At 37.8% G+C, this 26,126-nt stretch overlaps 2 protein-coding genes across 5 annotated transcripts in view; one reads left to right on the top strand and one right to left on the bottom strand.

The window, feature by feature from the left end:
- The window catches only part of NSUN6 (NOP2/Sun RNA methyltransferase 6), a 54,360-nt gene extending 33,342 nt beyond the window's left edge, over positions 1-21,018 (bottom strand). For 3 of the 4 annotated variants that reach the window (XM_019662926.1, XM_019662928.1, XM_019662927.1), the window contains exons 1-5: positions 20,519-21,018; positions 17,950-18,105; positions 14,229-14,308; positions 4,371-4,480; positions 3,252-3,405 (exon numbers count right to left, since the gene is read on the bottom strand). In XM_019662926.1, the coding sequence (XP_019518471.1) occupies positions 3,252-3,405; positions 4,371-4,480; positions 14,229-14,308; positions 17,950-18,105; positions 20,519-20,593 (575 nt within the window). In that variant the 5' untranslated portion in view covers positions 20,594-21,018. The remainder of the gene's footprint in view (positions 1-3,251; positions 3,406-4,370; positions 4,481-14,228; positions 14,309-17,949; positions 18,106-20,518) is intronic. The other variant, XM_019662931.1, reaches the window with a different exon arrangement.
- A 465-nt stretch (positions 21,019-21,483) lies between these two features.
- ARL5B (ARF like GTPase 5B) overlaps positions 21,484-26,126 on the top strand; it is a 33,527-nt gene continuing 28,884 nt past the window's right edge. Inside the window, exons 1-2 of the mRNA XM_019662937.1 lie at positions 21,484-21,499; positions 25,214-26,083. Of these exons, the coding sequence (XP_019518482.1) occupies positions 26,035-26,083 (49 nt within the window). The 5' untranslated portion in view covers positions 21,484-21,499; positions 25,214-26,034. The remainder of the gene's footprint in view (positions 21,500-25,213; positions 26,084-26,126) is intronic.

Here is a 26,126-nt window from a genome sequence, read left to right as displayed (position 1 = left end):
AACGCTCTGACACCAAATGTGTGGATCTTTCTTCTCACACCAAACAATTCTCCATATACCAACTGGGTGCCCTACAATTCAATTCTCACACTATCAGAAGTTATCCCCAGACTTCATGGGTGCAAGGGCTCTGAGCTACAAGGGCCCCACTCCAGTTGCCAGTTGCACATCCCAGGTTGCCACCTATCCTTCTGATGGTGGCTATGAATTTGAGGATTCTCATAGCTCCCTCCTCAGGTTCAGTAGTTTGACAGAACACAGAACTCAGGAAATCACTTGACTTACAATTACCACTTTATTATGAAGGACACAACTCAAAAAGAGCCAAAAGGAAGAGATTCACAGGGCAAGGGGATGGGACACAAGGAACCTCCATGCACTCTCCCAGCATACCAACTTTCCAGCACCCAGATTTGTTCACCAACGTGGAAGCTCTCCAAACCCCATAGTTTAGAGGTTTCTATGGAGGCATCATGGTTGATTAAATCACTAGCTACTGGTGATTAACTCAATCTCCAGCCCCTCACCTCTCCCCAGAGGTCGGGGGTCGGGACTGAAAGTTCCAACTCTCTAATCACATGGTTGGTTCTTTTGGCAACCAGCCCCATCCAGATGCTATCTAAGCTCCGCCTCCAGGTTGTCAGTCATTCATTAGCATATGAAAGACACCACTGCAGAGATTCCAAGGGTTTTAGGAGCTGAGTGCCAGTCACCCAGGACAAAAATCAAATTATCTCTTATTATGCCACAGCAAGGGTAAATTCATGCTGCCCTTTAGAGTAACATAATTTCTGTAGCTATAATATTTATGAACTATCATTGGAAGGGCTATGATTATGAACTCCCTTCATCTCTGACATCCTTTGGCATACAATAAATGTTAACTCCTTTTTTTCCTCTTCCCATCCTTCTTATTCTTCCTTATTTGTTTACCCAGGTGATATCTCTGAATCTGTACTTTTAATCAGAGTTAAGACTGTACTTGCTTCAGTCAGGATTAAATTAAACCACTTCCTAGTCAAATAGTTCCTGCTTCTGAGCAGTAAATACTCAAAGGAACCTTCTGAAATGTCACTGCTCACATTAAAAAGTCAGTCCTTTGTTGAGACAGCTGGTGCTCTTACCTGGATCAATAACTCACCGCCCCCCTCCAGAGTCTAGCCTAGACACATGATTCAGTGCCTTGAAAAATTCCACAACCTGATCACTCCATCATTTAAATGATGAATTCCACAACCTGATCACTCCATCATTTAAATGACTTTCTGACTTGCAGGATCCCAGTCTTCTGAAAAATACTAAAACATTTCTGCGCCTGCCTTCCTAACCCAGGTCCCACCAAGCGCTTCAAGTCCTGGGGCCCCTGGACTATCTCCTTTGTACCATATCGCCCAGCACAAGCATGTCCATCTATCCAGTATTTAACTTAAAATAACATGACAAAGAATAATTTAAGCCAATTATTGCTCAGGTATAGGATTACAAGTTTCTTTTAAAACTATTTTTGTAATATGGATTTTTGTAACATAATAATGCAAAGTACAAGATCTCATAGGATAAACAGTCTGCCAGTAAATTAATCTACCTCTAAGTCTATGAATGATTCAGCTCACCTCAAATTCTAGAAACCAAAGGGCGAAAATTTACTAGTTGAGTGCTAGTAGTACATTTGGCTCTAAAAGTTTTAAAGAATGTAAATAAGAACCAGGGTGTACTCGCAGCATTGCTTTGTTACGAAAGCATGCTGTTTCTCACACAGGCAGAGAAAGAAATCATAATGGTATCACTGAATACTGAGTTCAAAAACTGAGTTTAAAAATCAAGCTTTCTGAAAGATGGCTGCTTCCTAGTCCCACCAACAAAGAAAACATTAGTCAGAGAAATCTGTCGGCACAGTTACTAGAACTACCACATCAAACAAGGTACCGCTTATAATGAACTATAATAGGAGGCAGTCAAAATACCAATCCCGTTACTCATTCGAAGATAAACACAGGAGAAGAAAATCTTTGTTATTGGCCATTTGGAAAGCACTGATAATGAGAGCTAGGAAATTCAATAATCTGTTTCTTCAGGAGAATTAATTGCAACTATAAGCCCAAATTGCCGCAACATGAAAAACTGTTTCAGGAATCAGAGGTGTGGTCCAGCCCTTTGTGGGGAAGGAAAAACTTTACCCTCCTAGATTCTTTCGGCTGCTCTAATAATTAAATCTATGAGACTGATTGGATTAACAAGAGAAAATAACCAAGTTTAATTACATACGTATATAAGGAAACCCCACATACATGAGAGGTTCAGAGACAGAAAGGGAAAATGAGATGTTTATGACATTCTGAGCTAAGGATGATGTAAGGTACCTTGAGGCTTCCAAGGGGAGGAAAGTCATTCACAGGATAAGAGCATATGTTCACTAATTAGATGTTTGCCGTGACCTATGGATAGGTCATCACAAGTTATTTCTGGTGATAATTCTCTCCCTAACTTTAAGGGCGAGGTAAAAGTTTCTCATGAACCTGCAAGGTCTCAATTGCTTTTAGCTCAAAATAATTCACAAGCCAAAGTGAGACACACCTTGGGGAGGCCTGTTCTGAACCCCTAGATTCACAGCTTTCACGTGTCTACAACAGCTGCCAAAAATGGAGTTGTCCACAGAACTCCTAAAACAGGCTGAAAATACTAAGGAAAATAAGAAACTGGACTGTCCACAGATTTAATTTATTTAGAGCCAGTAGCAGCCAGAGATGATTTAAAACTAACTATATTTTAATTTGGTTTGCGTAAATCCAAACATTCATTTTTGACAAGCATTCATGTGAGTGCTAGCTTTCTGGTAAAATCTGTTTAACTAAAAAATATTTTTCTTTTTAATTTATATTAAAATTATAAGCTTTTCCTTTCACAAAAACAGAATGTGTGAAAAGATCTGGATACGTCCATATTATTCATCCTTAATCAAGATAAGTAGTATTCTCCAAAGACGCAAAAATTTCATAAAAATCCATAAAATTCAAAAGGAAAAAATTACTTGATAATTACTTACTTAAAGCTCTTTATCTGAGCATTTACTCTTCTACCTAAAAGCATGTTTTCTAAAAAACATGGATGTATGGGCTAAGTAATTATCTTCCAGCTCAATTTATACCAAAAAATTATTCATATCCTGCAACTAGATATATTTTTACATTGTTTTTAATTTTCCCTGAACCACAAAAAGCATGCTTATTTCCTCCGAACACTTTATGACATACTTCAGGTCAGGTAGTCCGCTGAAGATTTCTTTGCGGCTTGATTCAGAAATCCCATTTCCAAGAAATACTTTTGTTCCATCAAATTCTTTGGCTCCTTTCTTGCATTTGCCTTTAATATCAGAATATACAGAAACCACATCTCCAGCTTTCATAACTAGTAAAAGAAGAAAATCATATTATAATCTATACTTCGATAGAACAGTGAAAATTCTTTAATCTAGACTGGGGATCTCTACGGACATCAATAGTGGGCACGAAACAGTTTAAACTGGCTCACTATCTCAAAATAACCCTTAATAGAAAATATACTTTTTACTTTTAAATGTTCCCAAACAATAAATCTAACTGAAGATTTTTTTCCCCCAAAGAAAACAAAGAAATAAAATAGTCTTCAAAATATCCTACCTCAATTAGAAGTCTTTAGGTGAGCAGAAAAGATATCTTTAAATTATTTCCCCCAAACCTAACATTCCCTTCAAGACTTCATATAAACCTTGAAATCTTTGGCTCAATCCTCAAAGTTTCCTTCAAAAACATACACTAAAATTCCTCAAAGGAATCTTTCTAAATCCCATAACCCTGCTGGTATTTCTTCGCAGTTTTCACTATAGCAAGTAAGGCGGAGATTTTAATAAGCACATACATTCATTTATATTCTATATACACATATATATTCTATACATACATTTACATTCCATATATACATATATACATATTCTATATATACATACATAGAACACCTTGAAACTGTAAGTGTACAGAGTTGACTTATATGGTTAAATCCAGTTTTGTGGTCATTTCATTAAATGATTTTCAGTAACAAATCCCAGTGACATTAACAATGGGAAATTGTATTCCACTTCCAAAAAATGTTTTAAGACCTAACCTATTATAAATCTGTCCACTCCATTAACCTAACAACCGTGGTTAGTAGCCTACCAGCCACAGTTAGAAGGACTGTTCGAATCACAAACTCGTAGATTAGGTAGGGCTCAATGAACGTTTTCGGTAAAGCGCAGTATGTTAGGCCTTGTGAGCCACATTTAAATCTCTAGACCTATTCATCTTTCAGGTTTTGGTTGTTTTTTTTTTTTTTTTATTTACAACCTTTATACTTACATTTTGAAGCTGACACAATTCCTGGAACATAGACATGGGCTCCTCTTAACACTGCATTGCCACACTGGGCTCCCACAATGGCTTCACACTGTTGCTTTTTTATATTCTTCCTAGGGACAGAAGAAACAGGAATTTAACAGAGTAATATACCTCCAACATGTCCCAACCTTCTCAATGTTTCAATCTAAACCCTAAGTAAATAACCTCTGCAGTCATCATTGCCCCAAGATAATGTCATTAATGAATAAATGAGAAAGAGAACGCTGAAAAAAAGACAAATACAGAGAAAATAGTTTTTTAAAAAGAGATAGGCATTTGAGAAAAGAAAAAACAGAAAGAGGTGGAAGAGGTAAAGCGGAACCGGAATTGCTTAATCACTTAACAAGCATTGCTGTTTTTATAACAGAGAAATTAAAGTCCTAAAACAGGCACTATACAAGGAATTCAAAAACATTTCTGAAGTGGGATTGTTGCAAGGTAAATTATTAGTATTTTAAAGTAGATGGACAAAAGTCACTTTTTTCTTCCTTTCTTGACCAACTTATTTTGAATGTTTTCTGATTTCTCACCTCCAATTCATTCCTTAGATCACTAAAATCTAGGTTATCACTTCTAATACTCAGACAGACTTTTTTCAAAGGTCAGAGAGTGTCAATGTGATCACCCCGAATAACATTCTTGCACACTGAATCTCTAACAAGTTTCCCTGGTTGGCAACATTTCACGTGTTGTCACAACTCCTTGTTGGGGGAATTAAGTGCGTCCCATCTTCTATGATCTGCAGATGATCAAATCTCACTGAACTTCTCAGCTTCATACCACTCCTTTCTGGTCCCACACATGTTCATTGCTCATTCTCTACAGATTTTTGAAAGAGATCCATTCCCCAAGTTCCAAAACACGCCACCATCTCTTCTCACTTTGCATCCTAACACTTGGTAATTTCATGATTTCAATAATCACTTACAAAAACAATCCATGTAGTCTAATATTTAGCATTTCTGGACTTTCTAATTACCTAGCTATATCTAGGTATCCCACAGTTACTTCAAACTCCTAAACGATGTTATTTTTCTCTGATCCACTCCTCAAATCCATGGCAATGCCCCACATCTTCTCAGCCTCCCATGTTCCCAGTCTTGAACAAAGTGTCAGTATCTGCCTGGATAACCAAACTAGAAACACCAGCATCAGCGTGAATCTCTTCTTCCTGGACCTCCTAACGCCATACTCACTGAGTCATCAAGTCACACCGCCTGCAACGCTGATGGGTTCTCTGGGCTGACTGCCTCACATCACACACGCATCACTTCCTAACCTGATGACTGAGTCACTTCCTACCTTTCACCTTTGACTGCTTTTGGAACTTGTCTTTGCTGTTCTGTAGTTTCACCCTGAAGTATCTAGACATGGATTTGTTTTTACTTTTGGCTTCAGACTCATTGTACTTCTTAAGTCTGTCCATCAATTCTAGAAAATTCTTAGTCATTACATTCTTCACTACTATCTCACTCCCATTTTTCCTATTCTCAATATGCAGGACTCATTAGAAAAATGAAGTACCTTTTCATTCTGTTTTCTGTGACTCGGCTTCACATTTCCAATTGATCTATGTCTCTCTGTTGCCTTTCCTTTGAGTCACCTACTTCAGTAATTCTCCATTGGTTGAGACTAACCTACAGTTTTTTCCCCCCCTCTTAGGCTCTTCCTTTTTGGATTACTACTTTTGTTTTAATCATTTTAACAAAACTGATTTTATACCAGATAGCTCCATTTGCTAGTTTTGGGGGAAATCCAACCCTTCCATTTGCTGTGCATGTTGATTCTCACTCATGGTGGTTTGACTCCTAGTGTAGCTTTAGACCATGAGAAATGTGTGCAGCCTGGACTGAATGTGTGTCACTCGAGTGTGGTTTTGCGTGGTTTTCGCCAAGCACCTCAGGAACTGGCTTCGGATCAAATTTTTATGTTAATTCCCCAGATTACAGGTGTCAAGACCACTTGGGTAGTAGGAGCTGGAATCCCAAACCTTTATGAGGTATGGCACAACAGTTGTACATTCTCAGAAGAGTTTTCTCCAACCCAGATCCAGTTCCTAGATTACTGACTCCGGACATTTCTCACCTTGTAGTGTCAACATGCTGTGGTTAAACCAAAGCCCCTAAATTTAAGAAACCAGCCACCTCCTCTCCCACATCCCCGAACCCCCAAATATCAGCTCACATGCTTATTGCTCTGTTTTCAGTTACTCTTCACTCTAATTCTGGAATATTTCACTGAGAGTCTTAATCATTCAGCTGTGCACTTTGTGGCCTATTTCTCATGTAGTATTCTTAGATGTAGCAGAAACATTTCCAGGTTATCTAGTTCACCATGTCATCGGAAACTTGTCTCCAGTCTTGCAGTTCATCTTATACACACACATATGTATAACAAGTGTCTCATGAAATAACATCTTTACTATAGACAATGCAATATATTATAAAATATCCCATTTATTTTCTAAAATGTTTATTATAAAAAAATGAAATTGATTTTACAACCTACTAATGGGTTATGATCTGCACCACTTTGGAAAACACAGCTTTATGCTACTACCAGTAATATGTCCCTAAAATACAGATCTAGTCATAACTAAAAGTTTTTATGAGTATAGCTCCAATAGTCTATGCAGAAAGGAAAACTTTGCTTAAAAATATATATCTCCTTTACACTTCACGTCTACCTCCCCTGACCTCTTCAACCTCATCACTAACCTCTCTGAAAAACCAATTGAGTACTCAAGCCTGATCTTTTTTGTGATGAACCACCATACATTTTTATGTCTCTGTATCTTTGGAAATACTTTCTCTCTACCTAGCATACCCTCGCCCACATGATCTCATCAGCCTAATTCCTCCACCTTCCAGAGTCACCTGAAATAGTATCTACTTGGAGAAAATCTTTACCCATTTCCTTACACTCAGTCCTTCCTACTCTACACTCAAGACACTTAATTCATACCTCTATTATAACATTCATCACAATCTGACTTGTACCCAAGTTCTCTACTTTTAGACTAAGCTATGTTTCATTCATCTCTGTAATACCTTTGGGTCTTACACACAGCACCCATTAAAACAATGCTTTTTTGTGAATGGAACCTTATAGTATTAACCAGAAAGTTTTTATGAGAATAACCACTTCATGGAGAAGAGAGAAAGAAAGACTACAGAGAAAAGAGTTAATGTAGCAGGCCTGAACTGCTATCCTTCCTTTAGAAGGCCTGGTTATAAGGTTGGTCCTTGGCTGTTATCTGGGAAGTTGGAGGGTTCTCACTATCAACTGATAAGTGTCGCTCACTGTGCCTAAATTGTTTGTACAAATAAAAGTTTATGGTGAACACTGAATTTCCTTCTGGAGGCTGGAATTTTGGTATATACCAGGCAGGGGGATGCCTATATGACCAGTAACGAAAAAATAAATCATGGATGCAGTCTCTAATGAACCTCCCTGGTTTGCAAAATCTTACATGTTGTCAAACTCATGCTGGGGAAATCAAGTGCATCCCATGACTCCATGGAAAATAACCAGAAGCTTGCAAATGGTTTTCCCCAGGGTTCGCCCCATGCACCTTTTCATTTGCTGATTTTGCTTCAGATTCTTTCACTGTAATAAATCATAGTCATGAGTATGACTATATGCTGCATCTCTGAGTCTTCCTAGAGAACCATCAAACTAGGGTGTGGTCTTGGGGATCCCTTAAGACAAGAATTTATTGTTATAAAAACATAAAATGTTACTGCAAGAATCAAGGTGAAAGTCAGCTCTGCTGACTTAGTATAAAAGTTGATAGAGAGCCAAAAAAGCTTGATTTTTAATGAAAAGTTTCTAAATAAAGGAGTGAAACAACATTAAAGAACAATGATTTTCCAATAGTCCAGTAATAGAAATTGGAGGAAAAGCAGTATGAAGGTACTTAAGATTAAGAGAAAACTATTGAAACATCTATTCTGCCATAAGAAAAGATGAAATAGTGCGATCTGCAGCAACATGGATGGATCTTGAGATTATTATGCTAAGCAAAATACGTCAGACAGAAAAGTTGAGAACCATATGATTTCACTGGTGTGTGGGATATAAAACTGAAAGCAACAAAGGAACAAAACAAAGAAACAGAAACTTATAGACACAGAAAAACTTTAGTGGTTACCAGAAGGTAAGGAGGGAGGTGGGTGGTAAATGGGGGTAAATGGGATCAAATATATGGTGAGGGAAGGAGAACTGACTCTGGGTGGTGAACACACAATGTGATATGAGTATATAGATGATGTATTACAGAAGCGTACACTTGAAACCTATGTAACTTGACTAACCATTGTCACTCCAATACACTTTAAAAAAAAGACCATTAAAAAAAAATCTAAAAATGAGGTGACTAAGAATTAAAGACTAAAATTATGGGAATGTTTCAATAAAGAGTATATAAAAATAAAGACTTATCTATTTGGCACTTCTCTAAATGCACATATTAGCAACCCTCCACCAACTGGAAGATAATGATAATTTTGAGATATCACGATAGTGGCATGCAACCAAATATTTTTCCGCAGCACTGCCATCTGTATTTAATGAGCAGTTTTTTGCAATTACTTGATATTCTATACCATCTACCCTATTATTTCCTACATACAAACAGTAATTCAAAGCCTAAAGTGCTGATACTATTGACAAGGCAACCAAGGAAGATGGAAATCAAGCAGACTGAAAGAGAAGGGCAAATCCAGCCTCATTTGGATCTCAAGAGATGTATCCTACTGTGTACTCAAATGTGAAGAAAAGGTAGAAAATTAATTTTCTGACTTGCTGGAAATATTTTGTTGAGGTTTTTATCAAAAAGGGAAGAGCACTGATAGAGAAAATGTAGAGATCCTTAAAAATTACTGAATATTGGCCTAAAAAATTCAACTGATCTAAATGCATTCTTTAGAAAATGCTGGTGGGAATATGAAGTTAAAAACACTCTTGTATCAAGAGAAGCCTGGGGAGGAGGGGAGGGTGGGATGGTGGAGACAGAGAAGCCTGGTGTTCAATTTTCTCTAAGTTTTTCAATAAAGTTGATATTGATAACATCAAATTCAGCATTACAACCGTATGTTCACTCATTAAATTACTAATGATAAAACCTTCCCAACATTAAAATATATTTGATGAATATATTAAATACCATGTTAAATAAACTGAGAGAATCTGAATTTATGGTGGAAAATACTTTTAAAATTTTTTACTGTCCAGAAAGTTTAACTTATATTTTGATATTTTAAAGAATTGTGTGCTATTGAGCTTCTAGTAAAAATCAGTAAAAGAGGAAGAATGTATTTTTTTTTCTGAGCCCACAGAAATGGAAGAAAAAAAAGAACAAAACTCTGAGAAGTTTCATTTGTAATAACACGAAGAAACAGCTATACTCCCAATGATAAAGAATAATTATCTGACACAGTGAAATCTGGATCAAATCTAGTTCTTCAACAGGGCATGAATGTTTCTGACAAGGAAAGGCTCCTGGGGCTTACTCAGGTATTTATTACTTTGAACCAGGGCTGGAGGTTCAGGGAGGAAAAAAGGAGACTCTGGGAATGCTTTGTCAGGCATTGCTCATCAGACAAAGCTGAAAGAGAAACTGGACTGTCAGAATGGGCACAGACAATCTGTATTTTCTCTGACAAACCTGGAAAAACTGCCAAGAAGTAGCTGCAGAGAAGAGGAATAAATAGCAACCAGTTTTGTGGCTTATCACCTGAGTTCACTAAGTAAGCATTAACAAAACTTAAGCTCCAAATACAACAGCTATGAGCTGGAAGCCTTCAAGAGCCTCAGTCTTTGTCAGCACTGCTCACCAGGAATAGAAATGAGTCACTAAGAAAGACATGGTGAAGGTATTTCTGCAAAGCACAAGTAGTTGTCTAGACACACACTTCACCCCACACTGTATCATCCTTGAGCAAACTGCCAACTAAGTGTATCTACGTGACTGTAACTGTTTCCATTCAATGAACGAGTAGGAATGATTCATTCATAAGACCTATTCACAGCTAGTACCAAAAAAAAAAAAAATTAGTAAAAGACAGGTGAAAAATGTACAACAAAAGAACGGAAAATTTTCAAATACTTCTCTGTATTTTCAAAGATGCTGAAAAAAAAAAAACCCACAAAAAAACTCAGAAAAAGGGATGTAAGAACAAGAAGATTAAAAAACAAAACAAAACAAAAACCTGGAAGAAAAGTGAAGTTGCAGAGCTCAGGAAATAAAGGATATCCTCTGAAATAAGAGTTAACACAACAAGCTATTCTTAGAAAGGTCTGCTTACAAGGTTGGCCCTTAGTTGGCACCTGAAAACCAGCCTGGGAAGCAGTTCCTGATAGTGATGTAAAGCCTCCCCTAACGGTAATAGTGGATTATTGTTCCTCAACTGTTCCTAGAAGCAAAGCGGTTTATCCTGAATACCTGCTTTCTTTTGGGGAGCCTGGGATCGTAGTAATGCTAGGCAGAGGGTACCTATATGACTAGCACCCAATAAAACCCTTGGCACTGAGTCTCTAATGAGCTTCCCTGCTGGACAGCCATCTTACACGGGTCACCGTGGGGAGCTGGAGGCACGAAGCATGTTCTGGTCACTCACGGGGAGGAGACGCTTAGAAGTTCGTGCCCAGCTCCCTCCAGCTCTTGCCCCGTGAACCTTTTCCCTCTGCTGATTCTGCTTTTGTATCCTTTCGTATAACAAATCTTTTCCATGAGCATGACTATACGCTGAGTCCAGCAAGTCCTTCCAGACAATTACCAAACCTGAGGGTTGTGTTGGGGTGCCCCAACACAAGGAGGACCTGCATTGAAATCCAGCGTACAGAGTCCTCGCGTCCTTGTGATAGAGAAAAAACTGTGACAGAAAAATATTCAAAGTACTGCTGCAAGACATGTATTTAAGTTACACTATGTTTCATTCAAAACTAAGAGAGAATAGTAAAAATCAAACTATATCTTAGCCAAGTTTCTAAAGTTCAACAACTAAGAAACCCACAGATCTTCAAGCAAAAACCAAGATTTTGTTACAAAGGGGATAATTCTTTTTTTGGTCTCCGATTTCTTCATTGCAATACTTTATGCCTTTAGATTGTGAAAGTAATGTCTACAAAGCGATAAGGGAAACAATATGTAACTACTATAATCAGCCAAGTTGTTTAAATATAAAGGCAACAGGCAATTCTCAAGCAAGAAAGCAAACAGAGCACACGAGAGACATAATTTGGCGATGGGAAGCAGGTGCTGCAGATATGATAAATGACTCTTGTCATCAACCAAGAGATGAATCAAGATAAAAAACTCAGAGGCCGGCCGAGTGGCTCAGTTGGTTAAGAGCTCACTCAAGAGTTTGAGCTCTGAGCAACAGCGGTTCGAGTTCCAGCCAGAGCTGAGCAGCCGCTGAGCTGCCAACAGGTAGCAGGATGGCTCAGCTTAAAAAAAAAAACAAAAAAAAAACAAAACAAAAAAAACTCAGAAATAAACTACACCATTAGGGTTAAAAGCAAGCATTGGATCCATTTGAACTGTGCTTAATGAATACAACTGTGATAAACCTTTACAATGTTAAAAAAAACAGTATTAATAAGTAAAAATTGACTGGTGGGAGTTTTAGGGCAAATTTAAGTGTAAGAATGTCCTCATTTTTCACAGTGGAAAGTCAAGAGATAATAATAGTGATGATAGGTTTAAAAAACAAAGGAATTGATATGATACTTTCAGAAATGAAAGGTTAAGTGTGTGAATCTACTATCCTAAATAATTTTTTTAATACTTTCTGTAGTAACTCACCATTTGTGTTCTATATAGTTCACTAATATGCTGATGAGTAGCCTAGATCAATACAAATAGGATGAAAAGATTATTAAGGTCAGGTAAAATAATAAGTACAGAAAATAAAGTTTGGGGTTTTTTTTAAATAATTTAAAAGAACGAAAATGCCCAGTTAACAAGAATGGAAGAATTAGAATCTCTCACGTACTGTTAAAAACAGTAACTGGTATAACTTTCCAGAGGGCAGGACATCTCAATCTAAAATATGCACAGATCATCGAGCCAGTGATTCCATGTTGTACCAACTTATCCTGTAGACATGCTTATGCAAATCCACAAAAGAAATATCTTAAGAATATTCACTGTTGGTCATAATAAAAAAAAAAACAGGAAAAAATTAAATGTCTATCAATGAAGGGCCGGAAAAACAAAATTGAGCTCAATAATAAAATACACTACTGATAGTTATTTAAAATAAAAGAGCATTATATGAATCGGGGAAAATTACGGACATCATAGAAAGACGTCCACAACATATTCTGAAATGAATCAAGAAGCATAACCTTAAAAGACCTGTCATTGTGATAGACTGCAGTAACTGATTTAAAACTAAATAGGAGATAACAGAAATCAGAACAGTGGTTTCCTGGTAGGGGAGCAGAATGAAAGAGAATATTATAGGGGGCCGGCCAGTTAGCTCAATTGGTTAGAGCGCAGTGCTCATAACACCAAGGTTGCCGGTTTGATCCCCCATGGGCCACTGAGATGCCTCCTCCACAACTAGGTTGAAACAACCACCTGACTTGGAACTGATGGGTCCTGGAAAAACACAGTTACCCAATAAAGGAAAAAAAAAGAGAGAGAGAGAGAGAGAGAGAGAATTATGGGGTGAGGGAAATGGTCTAGATGTTGATCGGGGTGGGTCTTGGCTACACAGTTGTATAGATTTGGCCAAACTCAGGGAACGGTACACTTAAGATCTCTCCATTTCACTGTATGCAAATTTCATCTTAAAAATAAAATAAGGAACTCACAAAATCAATTTTTTAATTGCAAAAGTAATACATGCTTATAGTAAAAAATAAAACAGAAATGCTACAAGTGAAAATCTCCTCTCAGCCCCTTTCTCCCATTCCAGCCTCCTCAGTTAATCCCTGTTAATAGTTGGGTACGTTATACCTGCCAGACTTTTTTCTATAAATAATTATACATAAGGGTGTAGTTGTATTTTTTCTTAATTGCAAAAGAAAAGTAATTATCCCATGCATAGCAAAATGCTTTTGATAGTTAATCATGAACATATTCTTATTGATATATACATATATAATTCTCCCCCGTTAAGGCCATATAATGTGCCACTGCATGGATAAACCACAATTTGTTGAACCATTGCTTTACTATTGACCACTAAATTACTTTAAAGCTTTAATAAAATGAGCATCTTTATATTTATTACACTTCATAGGGATATAAATAAATTATACCATAATCAGGGATTTTAAAAGGCTCCTTTGAAAAGAAATCCCATTATAATATGAAAGCCTATTTTTTTTCAATTTTCAGACATACAAGTATACCTTCCAAATACATAAATAAGTAGAACAGTGCCTGTTCTACTCAGAATATATGTAGTAATTTAACATAATGGTGAATTAATGAATAAAATTTACAACCACATCAGCTATAAAAGTAGCAAATATGCTTCACTGTATTTTTGTTGTAGCTCAAAAAAAGTTTCAATTTAGCAATGGAATTTCTCAATATATACAAGTAAACAAATGGAAGTTTCTTAGAAAGTATAGAGGAAAAAAGTCAATTACTCTCAAGGTATTTGGGCCCATTCCTAGTCTCCCTTTGTAATTATTTTTCCATGATAGAGTATGAAGTCAACATTTATGAATGTGTGAATCCCTGTGTATGTATATAAAGTTACTAATAACAGAGAAAGTATTATCACTAAACAGAAAAAAAGAACCTGTGACAAAATTTTACTGAGAATAATGTAATTTGAAAATTAAACAGTTACGAACCTAGGTCCAACAACAGGAATAAGTAAGACATCCTGAAGGTCTGGATGTTGAAGGATAGGAACACTTAATCCATTAAACTGCTGTTAAAAATAAACACACAGAATTATAGAGCAATATAATTGACTATAATTGATAAATTTCAATTTATGGAGCTTTTTTGTATGTATCATTACCTAGCAGAGCACGAAATTTGGTTTGGAGTATTTTCACTTTATTCAATGAGATCCAAAAAACAAAAAGACTTCAAAACAACTATGTGTTCTCTATAATTTGATTCTGAAGTATCCCAAATTCTTTGTAAGGCTGAATTTTGCTTACTGTTTGGCTTTATAAATACATGTTTACCTTACTTACTTTAAAAACATATATCCGATATAGAACTGCATGTTTTATAGAACTCTCAAGAAAAGCTCCTGAATAGGATATTAAAGATTGAGATTAACAAATATTTATGATACACTATCAACAACTACAGGCCATATAAGTTTTGATGAGGGAAATAAATGCTTTCTGGCAAAGGTTTAGGACTTTCAGTATCCTCTATCACACTTGGCCTTCAGACTGGAACCACGTGCTGGGGCCACTCACACAGTCCCAGCTCATACAGTCCCATCACAGCCAACCTTGTACATCTCTTCCCAACGCCACGGTCACGCTGGCAGCTTGAAACTGACCACAATGGAAGTATTTATACCAATTAAATCATCAAGCCATCACAAAAGGTTATTTTTCCCAGAAAGTTGGCTGTTCAGTATGTACCAGCACAGCACTGTTGCAGGCAGAAGGTGGCTGGGCACTCCACATAGCAGAATAAAGAGAATAGTAGACCAGATAGCAAGGGCTGTATATTATACTATCAGAAGGCAATATGCAAATATTTGCGAACAAGTCTCTGCCATGTAGGCTAGGGATTATCAACTCAATTTTTATGAAAGAGCAGTAATAATAACAGATATTTGTATTGCCCTGTAGTATCCATACACCACCTAGAAAAAACTTCTAACATCAACTTATTTCTAAGTTGATAAGAGAAAAAAATTGTATTTTAGCAATCTGACTACATTTCTATCAAGTCAACAGCTCTCCTGTCCTCTATTTCTTCTAGGTGAAGGACATTTCAGACTAACCTTATCTAACAGACAGCTACTAAGGATCTGACAGGTAAGCGCCTTCTCGTTTGATCAAGCCCCTCTGCCTTTTGTTCCCTCTCTCGTTGTTTGATGGCTTTACCGTATCCAGGCTGTGATAAACTGATCTTTCCAAGGAGAAGATAAATTTTGTCAATTGTTTTCCTTTTGTGTTAAAAGTCCTATTTGCTTTACACTACAGAAATATTTTATATAGATCAAGCTTTCTCAAACCAAGGTTTGTGTTTTTCTTCTCTCCTTTTTCTATCAGATGCTAAAATGATACAGACTTACATAAAACCACACACATGTGCATAACTTTCATAAAACAAATTTTTTTTTAAACCAAGCACATCACCTGCTTCCTTTTCTGTTTTTGCCCCATGCCCTTAAAAAACAGCCTTATTGAGGTTTAATTTATGATAAAATGCACCCATTTTAAATGTACAACTCAATGATTTTGAGTAAATTTAAAGAATTGTGCAACCATCACTGTAATTCAGTTTTAGATTATTTCCATCAGCACACACAGATTCCTTATGTCCCATCTGTAGTCAATCCCAGTTCCTAGCTTCCACCCTAGGCAACCACTAAGCTACTTTTTCTCTGTAAATTTGCCTTTCATAGACATTTCACATAAATAAAATACAATATATATAATGTCTGTGTCTGGCTTCTTTCACTTACTGAAATAATGTTTTTGAGGTTCACTCATGTTGTAGCATTATCAGTTCACTACCCTCACAGCTGAATAGTATTCCACTGTATGAATATGTCACATTTCAGTTTTTTACTCACTGAATGATGGACATTTGGATAGCTTCTTCCTTTGGATATTACGAACAATGCTGCTATGAATACTCATGTGCAAGCATTTATATGAACATAAGTTTTCATTCCACTGTTGGGTTTGTACAGTAAGTTTATGTGTAACTTGTTAAGAGACTACCAAACTTTTCCCAAAGAGGCCAACCATTTGACACTCTTGACATTCCCACCTGCAAAGTATGCAAGTTCCAGTTTCTCCACATCCTCACCAACCAAATGAAAGGATAAATTATTCAATCTTACTGTGGCCCAGAGAAATCTGGGGACAAATCACCTGCTCTTCCATCATCCCATTTGGGACATCTTTTTAGGACACACATGAGCTTTGGAACATGGAGGGAGAAAGAAAATGTATAGTCTAAAACCTCCTCCAGCTAGAAATAGTTACTGCCCTACCCCCAGTGTCCTATCTAGTACTTAGGACCCAGCCTTCCCTGTCTAATCTTAACCTTCAAAAAAAAAGGAACTCAAAGCCCACCCAGAGTGATTCTGTCTGCCTCAATCTAGATACTAGCCCATAAGATCACCTATATTGTTTAGACCGGGCTACTACAATAGAATATCTAAGCTCTAGGAATAATTTTCTAGAAAACAAGTAGTATCTGCCTGAATTATGGACACCTCTGATGGGCCTCAGAACAGTTTCCTCTCTACTAACTGAAAGCATATACGAGTATATTCAGATGCCACAGCTGGTTCTTCATATAACAGTTATCGACTCAGACAAGAATGGGTACGTTCAAGGTGGTATGGCTGTAGGCCAGAGTTATCCACTCAAAACTTCAAATTTATAGAATTATTCTTAAAGTGAATCAACACCAGTGATAATTGTCTGCAAGTTTCTGAATGTTTTTATCTAGAGTAACCGAAAACACAGCCAGTATACAAATGGAAGCCCTTTAATCATGCTTGACTCTTGCTTTTAATAGTAATTAGGTAGAAATAGGTCTGCTGACACCCAACAGTTAGTTACTTGTTCTAAGAGATTTAATAACTACAAAACGCAATTTGAAGTACCCCCCCTCAGGCATCCATTTTCCTCCATCTCACATGTCTTTGGAGGCATATTTCAGTGCACAGTGTATGAAACACAAAATGCTCAGCTTTTGAAAGCAAAAAATTGAGATAACATAAACAAGAAAATTAAAATATTTTTCTGTTTGGAACTTATGAAATTCTATTAATAGTTTATAATATTGCTTTCACTCATAGAAAATGACTATTATGTCAAAACTGTTTCATTGGTTGGAAAAAATAATCTATGTTGTTTTATTTAAAATATATATTCTTTACCTTGTTCTAATTTCCTGCTTGTATTAAAAATAAGGTAATTCTCCAACGCTTTTATGTAGAAAAACATAATTCTATAGGTAGTCAGTAGGTATCTCCCTAAGTCTGGGCTCACCTCAGCTATACAATCCTCACTCCTGATCATTATATGCAGCTTATTACAAAATCAGATTTTAGGATGAGACTGGACCTCTTCACATGTATTTTAATGATGAAGCAACTGAGGCCCAGAGGAGTTGAATGGCCTATCCAGTCACTAAAAATAATAAATTCAGAATCAGAAGTGCCAGGTTCAATTTTTAGCATTGCCTAACTCACCATGTAACCTTGAACAATTTAACATTTATGATCCTCAATTTCAGTATTTATAAAATCGAAATAGAATTATATCATTCCTAGGATGTTAATGGGAACAACATGATACAGACTGTAAAAATGTAATTACATACATAATGACATAAAAAATTTGCACAAACCTTCTGAAGTTCGTCAGATAACATATTTTTCACATGTTGTACTGAGCCTAGATGTGTATTTACTCTGACAGTTGTGAATGATGGAGGATGTGACAAGTGATTTAAAAGAGTTTCAAACTTCCTTTCTGCTTCTTGTTTACCTAAAGTTGATACAATCTGAAAAGAACAAGTTCATGTTTCAATTTCATTATATGACTTAAAAACATTAAGCAGAACATGCATATACATTTGTTCCAACTTATGAACATCTTTCAGCAATTGTTCAGTTTCATTTCATCTTGCTGTATTGTTTATGTGTTAATAACACTAAAGAAATGTTAATACTGCTTCACAGGGTTCTTGGGTTTAATTGTGGTAATAAACACCTAACAAAATGCCCAACATAAAGCTTAGGAAAACACTGCCTCAGCTTCAAAGCATTATTAATATTCTGAACATATTAATATCTGCTACATTTACTCATATAAATTCATAATTCCTTTCTATTTATAATGCATTCACTGTTAGATCACTACTGTAGGGCTTTTTACTTGCTAACCTCATATCCTAGAGCAAGTAGCCTTTTAAAATACCAATATTTGAAGACTAAGTAACATTGATACTGTCATTCAAAGATCCCAGGACATCAGCTTTTTAAATGGCATTATCAAATGGAACAAATAGACATCGCTCAAAAAAGATGGATAACAAAAATACATGTGACGGCCGGCCGAGTGGCTCAGTTAAGAGCGAGAGCTCTGGGCAACAGGGTCGCCGGTTTGATTCCCACATGGGCCAGTGAGCTGCGCCTGAGCTGAGCTGTCACTGAGCTGTCAACAGGTGGCCGGATAGCTCACCTGGTGAGAACACATGCTCCTAACAACAAGGTTGCTGGTTCAACTCCGGCATGAGATGGTGGCCTACGCCCACCCACAACTAAGATTGAACACCGCACCTTGAGCTGAGCGGCTGCGAGCTGCTGATGGGCAGCCAGATGGTGACTGGAGTTGGAGCTGAGCTAGCTGCGCCCTCCACAACTAAGATTGAAAGACAACAATTTGGCTATTCCCCTCCCCCAATTCCCCAATAAAATCTTAAAAAAAAAAATACATGTGAGGCATGAAGTTATAAAGACTCAAACAACCAAGTTCCCTTGCAATTTATCTGAAGCTTTTTGAGACATGTACCATATATCCCCATTTTTGTCATCTTTGACTATACCCTGCCTCACCGATCCTTCATAAACCACTTAGCAGCCTACCAATTCACCAGTCTATTAGTACTTTCTCAAGGTTTCAGGTTTCTTTTCTTTAAACTGAATAGTCCTTTAAAAAATATATTCCTTTACCTTAGATACTTTTTACAAAGAAATGGTTTTTCTTTTTGTAAAATCATATAGCTAGTGGGTTTGAGGTGGTGTCAAAGATATTTGGATCTTCTTTTATAATGATCACCATTTTAAAAACTGCTAGGAAAAAAATGCTGAATGCTTCCATTTCTCTTAATATGCTCCTTACAACTTTTAAGTTCTTTTAAATCAGGAAAAGATACGTTCTCTTTCCACACTGTTCAGCCTTTAACATAATCTTTGGAAATAAAATGTAGAAAACAGATATAAAAGTCATGGCTTCTGTAACATCTTCAAAAATGATTAACATTTAAGCGGCTTTACTTTGGAGAACCAAAGATTTGGAAAATACAAAGTTGCCTAGAGGCAGGATGGTAAGTGGAAAACAGCACAGACTTGGCAACCTCCATTCATGGAGAACTTCTGTGCTAAGTACTGCCAATAGCAAACAGAATGAACATTTGTTGAGGATTTACGTGCTAGAACCATACCCATTACTTTCACTTCTAATATCCTAAAACAACCTGGTAAGTATTTTTAACCATCCTCAACTTTCACAGAAAAGGAACTCAAGGTTTTTGAAGAAATTTACTCAAACGACCGGGATGCAAAGTTAGGGTTTGGGATTCCAAATCTGTACCTTTTTCCATTCTACCTAAACTCTTTAGCTTCAGATTTCAGTATTGTTACTTAACAGCTGTTTCAGTTTGGGTCAGTTGCAGGACTTTTAGACCCTCAATTCTCTCACCTATTAAAGTGGGGAGAAAATCTGTACCAAAAAAGATCGCGATGAGTAAGATGTAAAGGTCTGCAAATCATCTAGCACAACTGGTGGCATTTAAGAGGCAATCAACGAATTCTAGCATCTCTTCCACCTGAGCGCCAGAGCCAGCGCTCTTAGGAATACAGGTGTTATCTTCAATGCAGGACAAACTCATCATGACTGGGGCCTTTTCATGCTCACCCTTGTAAACCATTGCCAGACACATAACACCTTCCCCCTCCCCCCTTCTTTCCCATTCCTAAGTGTTAAAACGTAGCTCGTTTACCCCTTCTCTTGGAAAGCATTAATTAAATACCTGCGGAAAGATACTGCAGTTTTTTTGGTTTTGTCTTCCCCATTTGGAAAGACTAATAAGAAACAATGGCTGTAACTATTAGGTTTCCTTTTACACTTTTTTCTATTTCTCTAGAGTGTGCAAATATGTGTTTACAAATAGTTCACATGTTCATCTGACCTACCTCCTTATTCATAAAGCCCTCTTTAAGGTAGTTTGCAACCTCAGGTCTCAAAGATATTTTAGGGAAAACAGGCATTTTTCTTATTGCTTAGTTCTCCAAGAGAAATGACGGAACACGGTGTTTTCCCTCTTTCCGAATGACAGTGAGCAGCGTCTTGACCACGAAAACCACCCAACGTGCCGGGACCATGAGATAGATGCCCAGGAAAATAGCGCCGCTCACGCCGAGCTGAATCCAGAGACGCGGAGGGGCATCCCCGCTCTCCCGGGTGCAGCCGGTAGAGAGCGGCTTCCTCGCCTCCACCACACCCTTCCTCGTTCCTCGTGTCGGGACGCTCACGGAAGTCACTGCGAGGCAATGCTGCTCCCGTTACAGAGAAGAACAGCGAAAAGGGGAGACGAGCAAATTCTTCGTGAACTCGACAGAGATCCGGAAACCACTGTGGTACGACTCAACCTCACTCAACCTTAATACCTAATTTCCAAAACCGCGCCCCAATTTCTCCGCGGAAAGCGCGTCCAGATCTGCGTCACTTCCGGCGACGCGGCTCCCCTGCCCCCCCGCCGACCAATCCGCAGCCGCAAATTGCCGCTACGTCACGCCTCCGGGTTTTCCGATTTCCACTGGTGGCGCCTCCGACTGCGGAGGGCGTGGGGGTTCCAGAGGGAGGGGTGGCAGCCCAGGTGAGCAAACAGACCGAGCACCTGGGCGGGGAGGGCTGGGGACCAGGAGAGATGGGGAAATGGTGTGGATTGAGTCGAAGACTTTGCTGGCCTGAATTAAGGAGAGGGGTCCAATTACCTGCTAAACGACGTCCAAAAGAAAGGATGAAGCCGAAGTTTATTTGGATCTATCAGCCACTCTTTGATTTCATGAAATTACTTTTCTCAGGCATACAGATCTGACTTCAGTTGTGAATCTACATTATTCAAACTTTCGAAAAGCTGGGCTAATGGTGTGTTAATATCCATGAGTGCTCAGGTAAAACTTAAAAACCCATAGATAGTATTTACAATTAGTTGAATAAGGCTAATAGAGACCTGTATTGTAGTTGATTTAGACTTTAAAACTCTGGAGACTTTTGACATAATCTTTTTGTGTTACAGAGAGGCAAAAGATTGAAAGGGAGAAAGTGCCTAACGAGAGTCAGAGCCGTTTTATGATGGAAGAGGAAACTAAAAATAATTCTTGTCACTTTGACTTAGTGTTTTCTGCAGTACATCATAGTCATTAACACGTAACTTTAGAAATGTTTTTTTCTTCTCTCTCTTTTAATCTCACACGAACATATTTTAAAAGTATAATCGCTACTTTCTATGATACACCAGATAGGTTCTGTAGAAAATATTTTATAACTTATAGCCATTAGGCCACACAACCCTGCAAGATGGTTATAATTATCTTTTACACATGAGTAAAACAAGGCTCCCAAAGCTGAAATAACTCTCCATGGCCTCACAATTAGTGAGAAAGTCAGGATGAAGACCATAGCCACCTGGCTCTAAAGCCAATACCTGCTCTTTCCACCACGGCATACTTCTTCAGTAAGTTCTTGGGATTCTTCCATGTTTAAATCATCTGAATGTAATTAGGAAAATGCCTAGACCAGGCATTTCCAAAGGAGTTTTTGCAGCCTCAACACTGTGGTGACCATAGCACCAAAACTGATTGGAATCTGTATTGAGATAGGGAGAGGGAGGAACAAATCGAACTAGGTTGTAAACTCAAGAGAGGTCAAAGCCTTTGTCTCGCTACTTCATTTCCAGTGCCTAGCTCATAATAGGCACTCAAGTACTGAATGACTAGATGACTGGACATCTATATGAACTAGGGAAAGAAAATACTGACAAAGCATATATTTGCTGGAAATTCACTAGTTTAGTATATATGAACAGTACTGAGGACACTTAAGACTATCCTTGGCTAGACATTATTGTGGTGACAGTTATGCTGATGAAGAGGGCTCCTAGTGTTCTAAGGTTGGGTCCAAGAAAAGCATATTACAAACTTCAAGTTGGCATGATGAATACATATTGTCTAAACAAAGGAAGACCCCTATAGGGATATACCCATATAAGGGTAATTTAGGCTGTGTGTTCTCAATGGGGTGATATAGCCCCCAATGCGGGGAGGTTAAACAAATCTTAGATATAATCTATATAGTCTTAAATGTTTGTAGTGCTCCAAATCTTAACTTTACCAAAAAAAAAAACCCAAAAAACAAAAAACCGACAAACAAAAAAAAACTATTCCGCAATATTTAATTTCATGAGAAAGGCATGAGGGGATTAGGGAAAAATGTCTAGAAAGGCTGGAAATCTATCAATCTCAACTGATCTGGAGACTGACCAAGTATGCTAAAGTCATAGTAGACATTATCTTAAAGGTTTAGAGGAATTTTTATTTTTTTGAGTTTCATTCCTTGTTGGAGAACATGCTGTCTCTAGACTTTTAGTTCAAGTCATGGTCACAATTTATCTTAGTTAACTGAGTAATAAATAAATTGAATTCAATCCCAGCTATAGCCTGTTATTCCAAGCAATATCTGAAGTTAGTTAATTTGTAATATTTCCTTTTTAGGAATATTAGATAGAATATCAGACTTTTAAAAAAATTCTCTAGTTGTTCAAAATTTATTTCCTTGACATTTCAATTTCTTTGTTTTGCTCTAAGTATAGCATTTGTATCTTTTCTTAAAATTTGTTGAACTGGAAAGAAAGATTATTGGCATTCTATTTTAATTACAGAAAGTTATATCCAATTAACACTTCAGAAAATAAGTTATAACCCTAATGATTGCATTACCATGTTCCTTTTTCATGAATGCAAGATATACTTATATTCAAATAGTAACATTCCATAGAACAGTGTTGCCGTCTCTGGATCAAGGTCTACATTGAAATTAGCTTTTAAAAGTTTTTTAAATGATGTTTTAAGGAAAAAAATTACAAAACTGTTATAAGTGCTACATATAAAAAAGGTACATTTACTCAAAATTCTTTAGTTTGATTAAATTTTGAGATATTCCTACTACCATTTATATAAATACAAATGTGTAATATGAACTAAACTGTATTTTTTCTAACAGATTAATATTTATGGTATATCAGCATGATTTCTGTTTAGATAATCCACAACTATATTCTGTTGATCAATCACAGTCATTTTTCAGTTATGACTAGTTTTCTTTCCTGTTAGTAAAAACTTCAAATGTCCAAATCTGCAAATAAAAATTTTTAATGTGAAAAAATATTTTAAAACTAGTACAGCAGTCTTGCTGTCAGGTATATTGTTTGTAGACAAGAGTAAATTGGAACAGTTGCTCAACATAAGTTTCAGACATTTCAAGGGTAGAACCAATAAAAATATCAACAGCACTGCTCAAATATATTCATTTCACTTAAAGTGAAAGAAGAATTCAAATTTACTGTCTCTAAAGTATCATTCATTAGGCCACCATAAAAACGTTTAAGAAATAGTTTTTTGCTTCAAAACTCTAGAAAAACTCCTTTTTTCAGATACTTTTTGTTAGATTTTTGGAAGAAAAAAGAAGAACGTGGTTTATATCCATGTGTAACAATGAAGCTAAGTTACAGAATCTAAAGTGTGTTGTTTAATAAAACTAGGACTAGAAATGTTCCTTTATGCCACTATTTACACAAACACAAAATCGTTTACATTTATAGGTCAATTCATTGTCATGAAAGTTCAACAAATTTGCATAGGCTCCGTACATACCTTTTCGTCTATATGGGAGGTTAAAACTTGCCTTTAATATCAGAAAGTCGGACACACATTATCCCACTTACAAGGCTTAGAAACTCTGAAACATAACACTGGGAGGACATCATAAGTCATATACTGCTCTCTGTACAGGTAACAAAATATACCTCAGAGGTATTGCAGGTTTGGTTCCAGACCACTACAATAAAATTAATAGCGCAATAAAGCAAGTCATGAATATTTTGGTTTACAAGTGCTATAAAAGTAATGTTTATATTATAGTCTAGCTAGTGTGCAATAGCATTGTCTTAAAAAACAATGGACATACATTAATTACAGAATACTTTACTGCTAAGAGATGCTAACCATTCATCAAGTCAGTCTCTTTTGCTGGTGGAGGGTCTTGTAAAACACTGCAATAACTGCAAAGAGCAATGAAGCAAAGTGCAATAAAACGAGGTAAGCTTGTAGTTTGGCGTGTGTGCCAGGGTTAAAATCTACCACCTGACTGAAGTTCACAGTCTTTTTCTATTAAGTTCGCTCCTTCAACTGGTTTCAGGAGAATTAGTTACGTGCCATCCCTGGCTGTGAAGCTAAATGTTAGAACCTAAACATGAAAAAGAAAATGGAACTGAAACACTTCTATTTAAGCAAATTGTCTTAAATACAGGCAGACTTAACGAAACGAGTGGTACACTGGATTCAATTTCAGCTGCAGCCAGTTCTTCCAAGTATTATTGTCTGGTTAGCTTATAGTTCCTTCTGAATTACATTACATAGATACTTATATATTTAATTCTCTAGTTCGACTTTTTTTTCCCCTTGAGATTCCAGCTTGTTTTGCTCCAAGTACAGCACTTGTAGCTTTTTCTTTTCTTTCCTATTTTGTTGTATTACTGGGATTCCATTTTAATTAAAGGAAGTTATTTCCAATTAACACTTCAGAAAATAAGTTACTTTCTTATTTTGTAGATTGGGATCAACGAAAATCCTGGATACGTGGCAAAGTTGGGAATCCTCAAGTTAATCACAGAACTGAACTCTGTGGCTACAGGAATGCCATGGGTTGTCTCTCAATCACTTCCATTCAGAATCAGCTATCACGGCAGAACCCCAAGACTGCCTGCCAGCACAGGGTGACAGGAAGAGGTCAGTGGAGAGTGAAACACCCCTCACTAATGTGCAGCACAAGGTGGCAGTTCCGAGAAACAGCAGTCTGCCCCCAGGTTTAGAGGCCAGGGACGCACCTGCCACAGACTCCAGAAAGGAAACATGGCAAACGCTTCTGAACAGTGACACAGAGGACGCGTTCACCCAGGGAAAGTCCCCGACTCCCACGCACACTCCCCAGACAAGCCAATTGGAGCCCGCACAGCGGAAGCGAAACCGGAAGCGCCACGTCGAAGGCGTGGGTGGACGTAGGCGCGCCGACGTCAGGTGCCGTCTTTCCGGCGATGGGTGGTCCTGGGATCCGCCGGGGAGGCGGAGCGGAGCGGAGGCGGGGCTTTGGGCTGCCTGCGGCTCTGGTGGGAAGGTGGGTTCAGACCGAGGGGACTACGGGTCGGCGTTAGGCTCAGTGGGCTCGAAACAAAGGACTCTGCGATCGAGACTCGGCGCGGCGCTTTCGGACCGGTAGCTGCACGGCCAATCGAGGCTTCTCGGCCAACCAACCAGTGCCCTCGCCGCGCAGTCTCAGTCGGCTTCTCCTTGGTTCCCCACAGCCCGCGCCGCGGTGGGGGCCCCGGCGCAGCAGCACCTGCTGCTGAGGGACCCCGTGGCCCGCACAGGTGCTCATGATGGGGCTGATCTTCGCTAAACTGTGGAGCCTCTTCTCTAACCAAGGTGAGAAGGATGGAGCTACGGGGCGGCTCGGACCCGGGGGGGA

Source organism: Hipposideros armiger, unplaced genomic scaffold, assembly GCF_001890085.2.
Source record: "Hipposideros armiger isolate ML-2016 unplaced genomic scaffold, ASM189008v1 scaffold_383, whole genome shotgun sequence".
NCBI classification, from domain to species: domain Eukaryota; kingdom Metazoa; phylum Chordata; class Mammalia; order Chiroptera; family Hipposideridae; genus Hipposideros; species Hipposideros armiger.
This window is presented reverse-complemented; position numbering and strand designations above follow the sequence as displayed.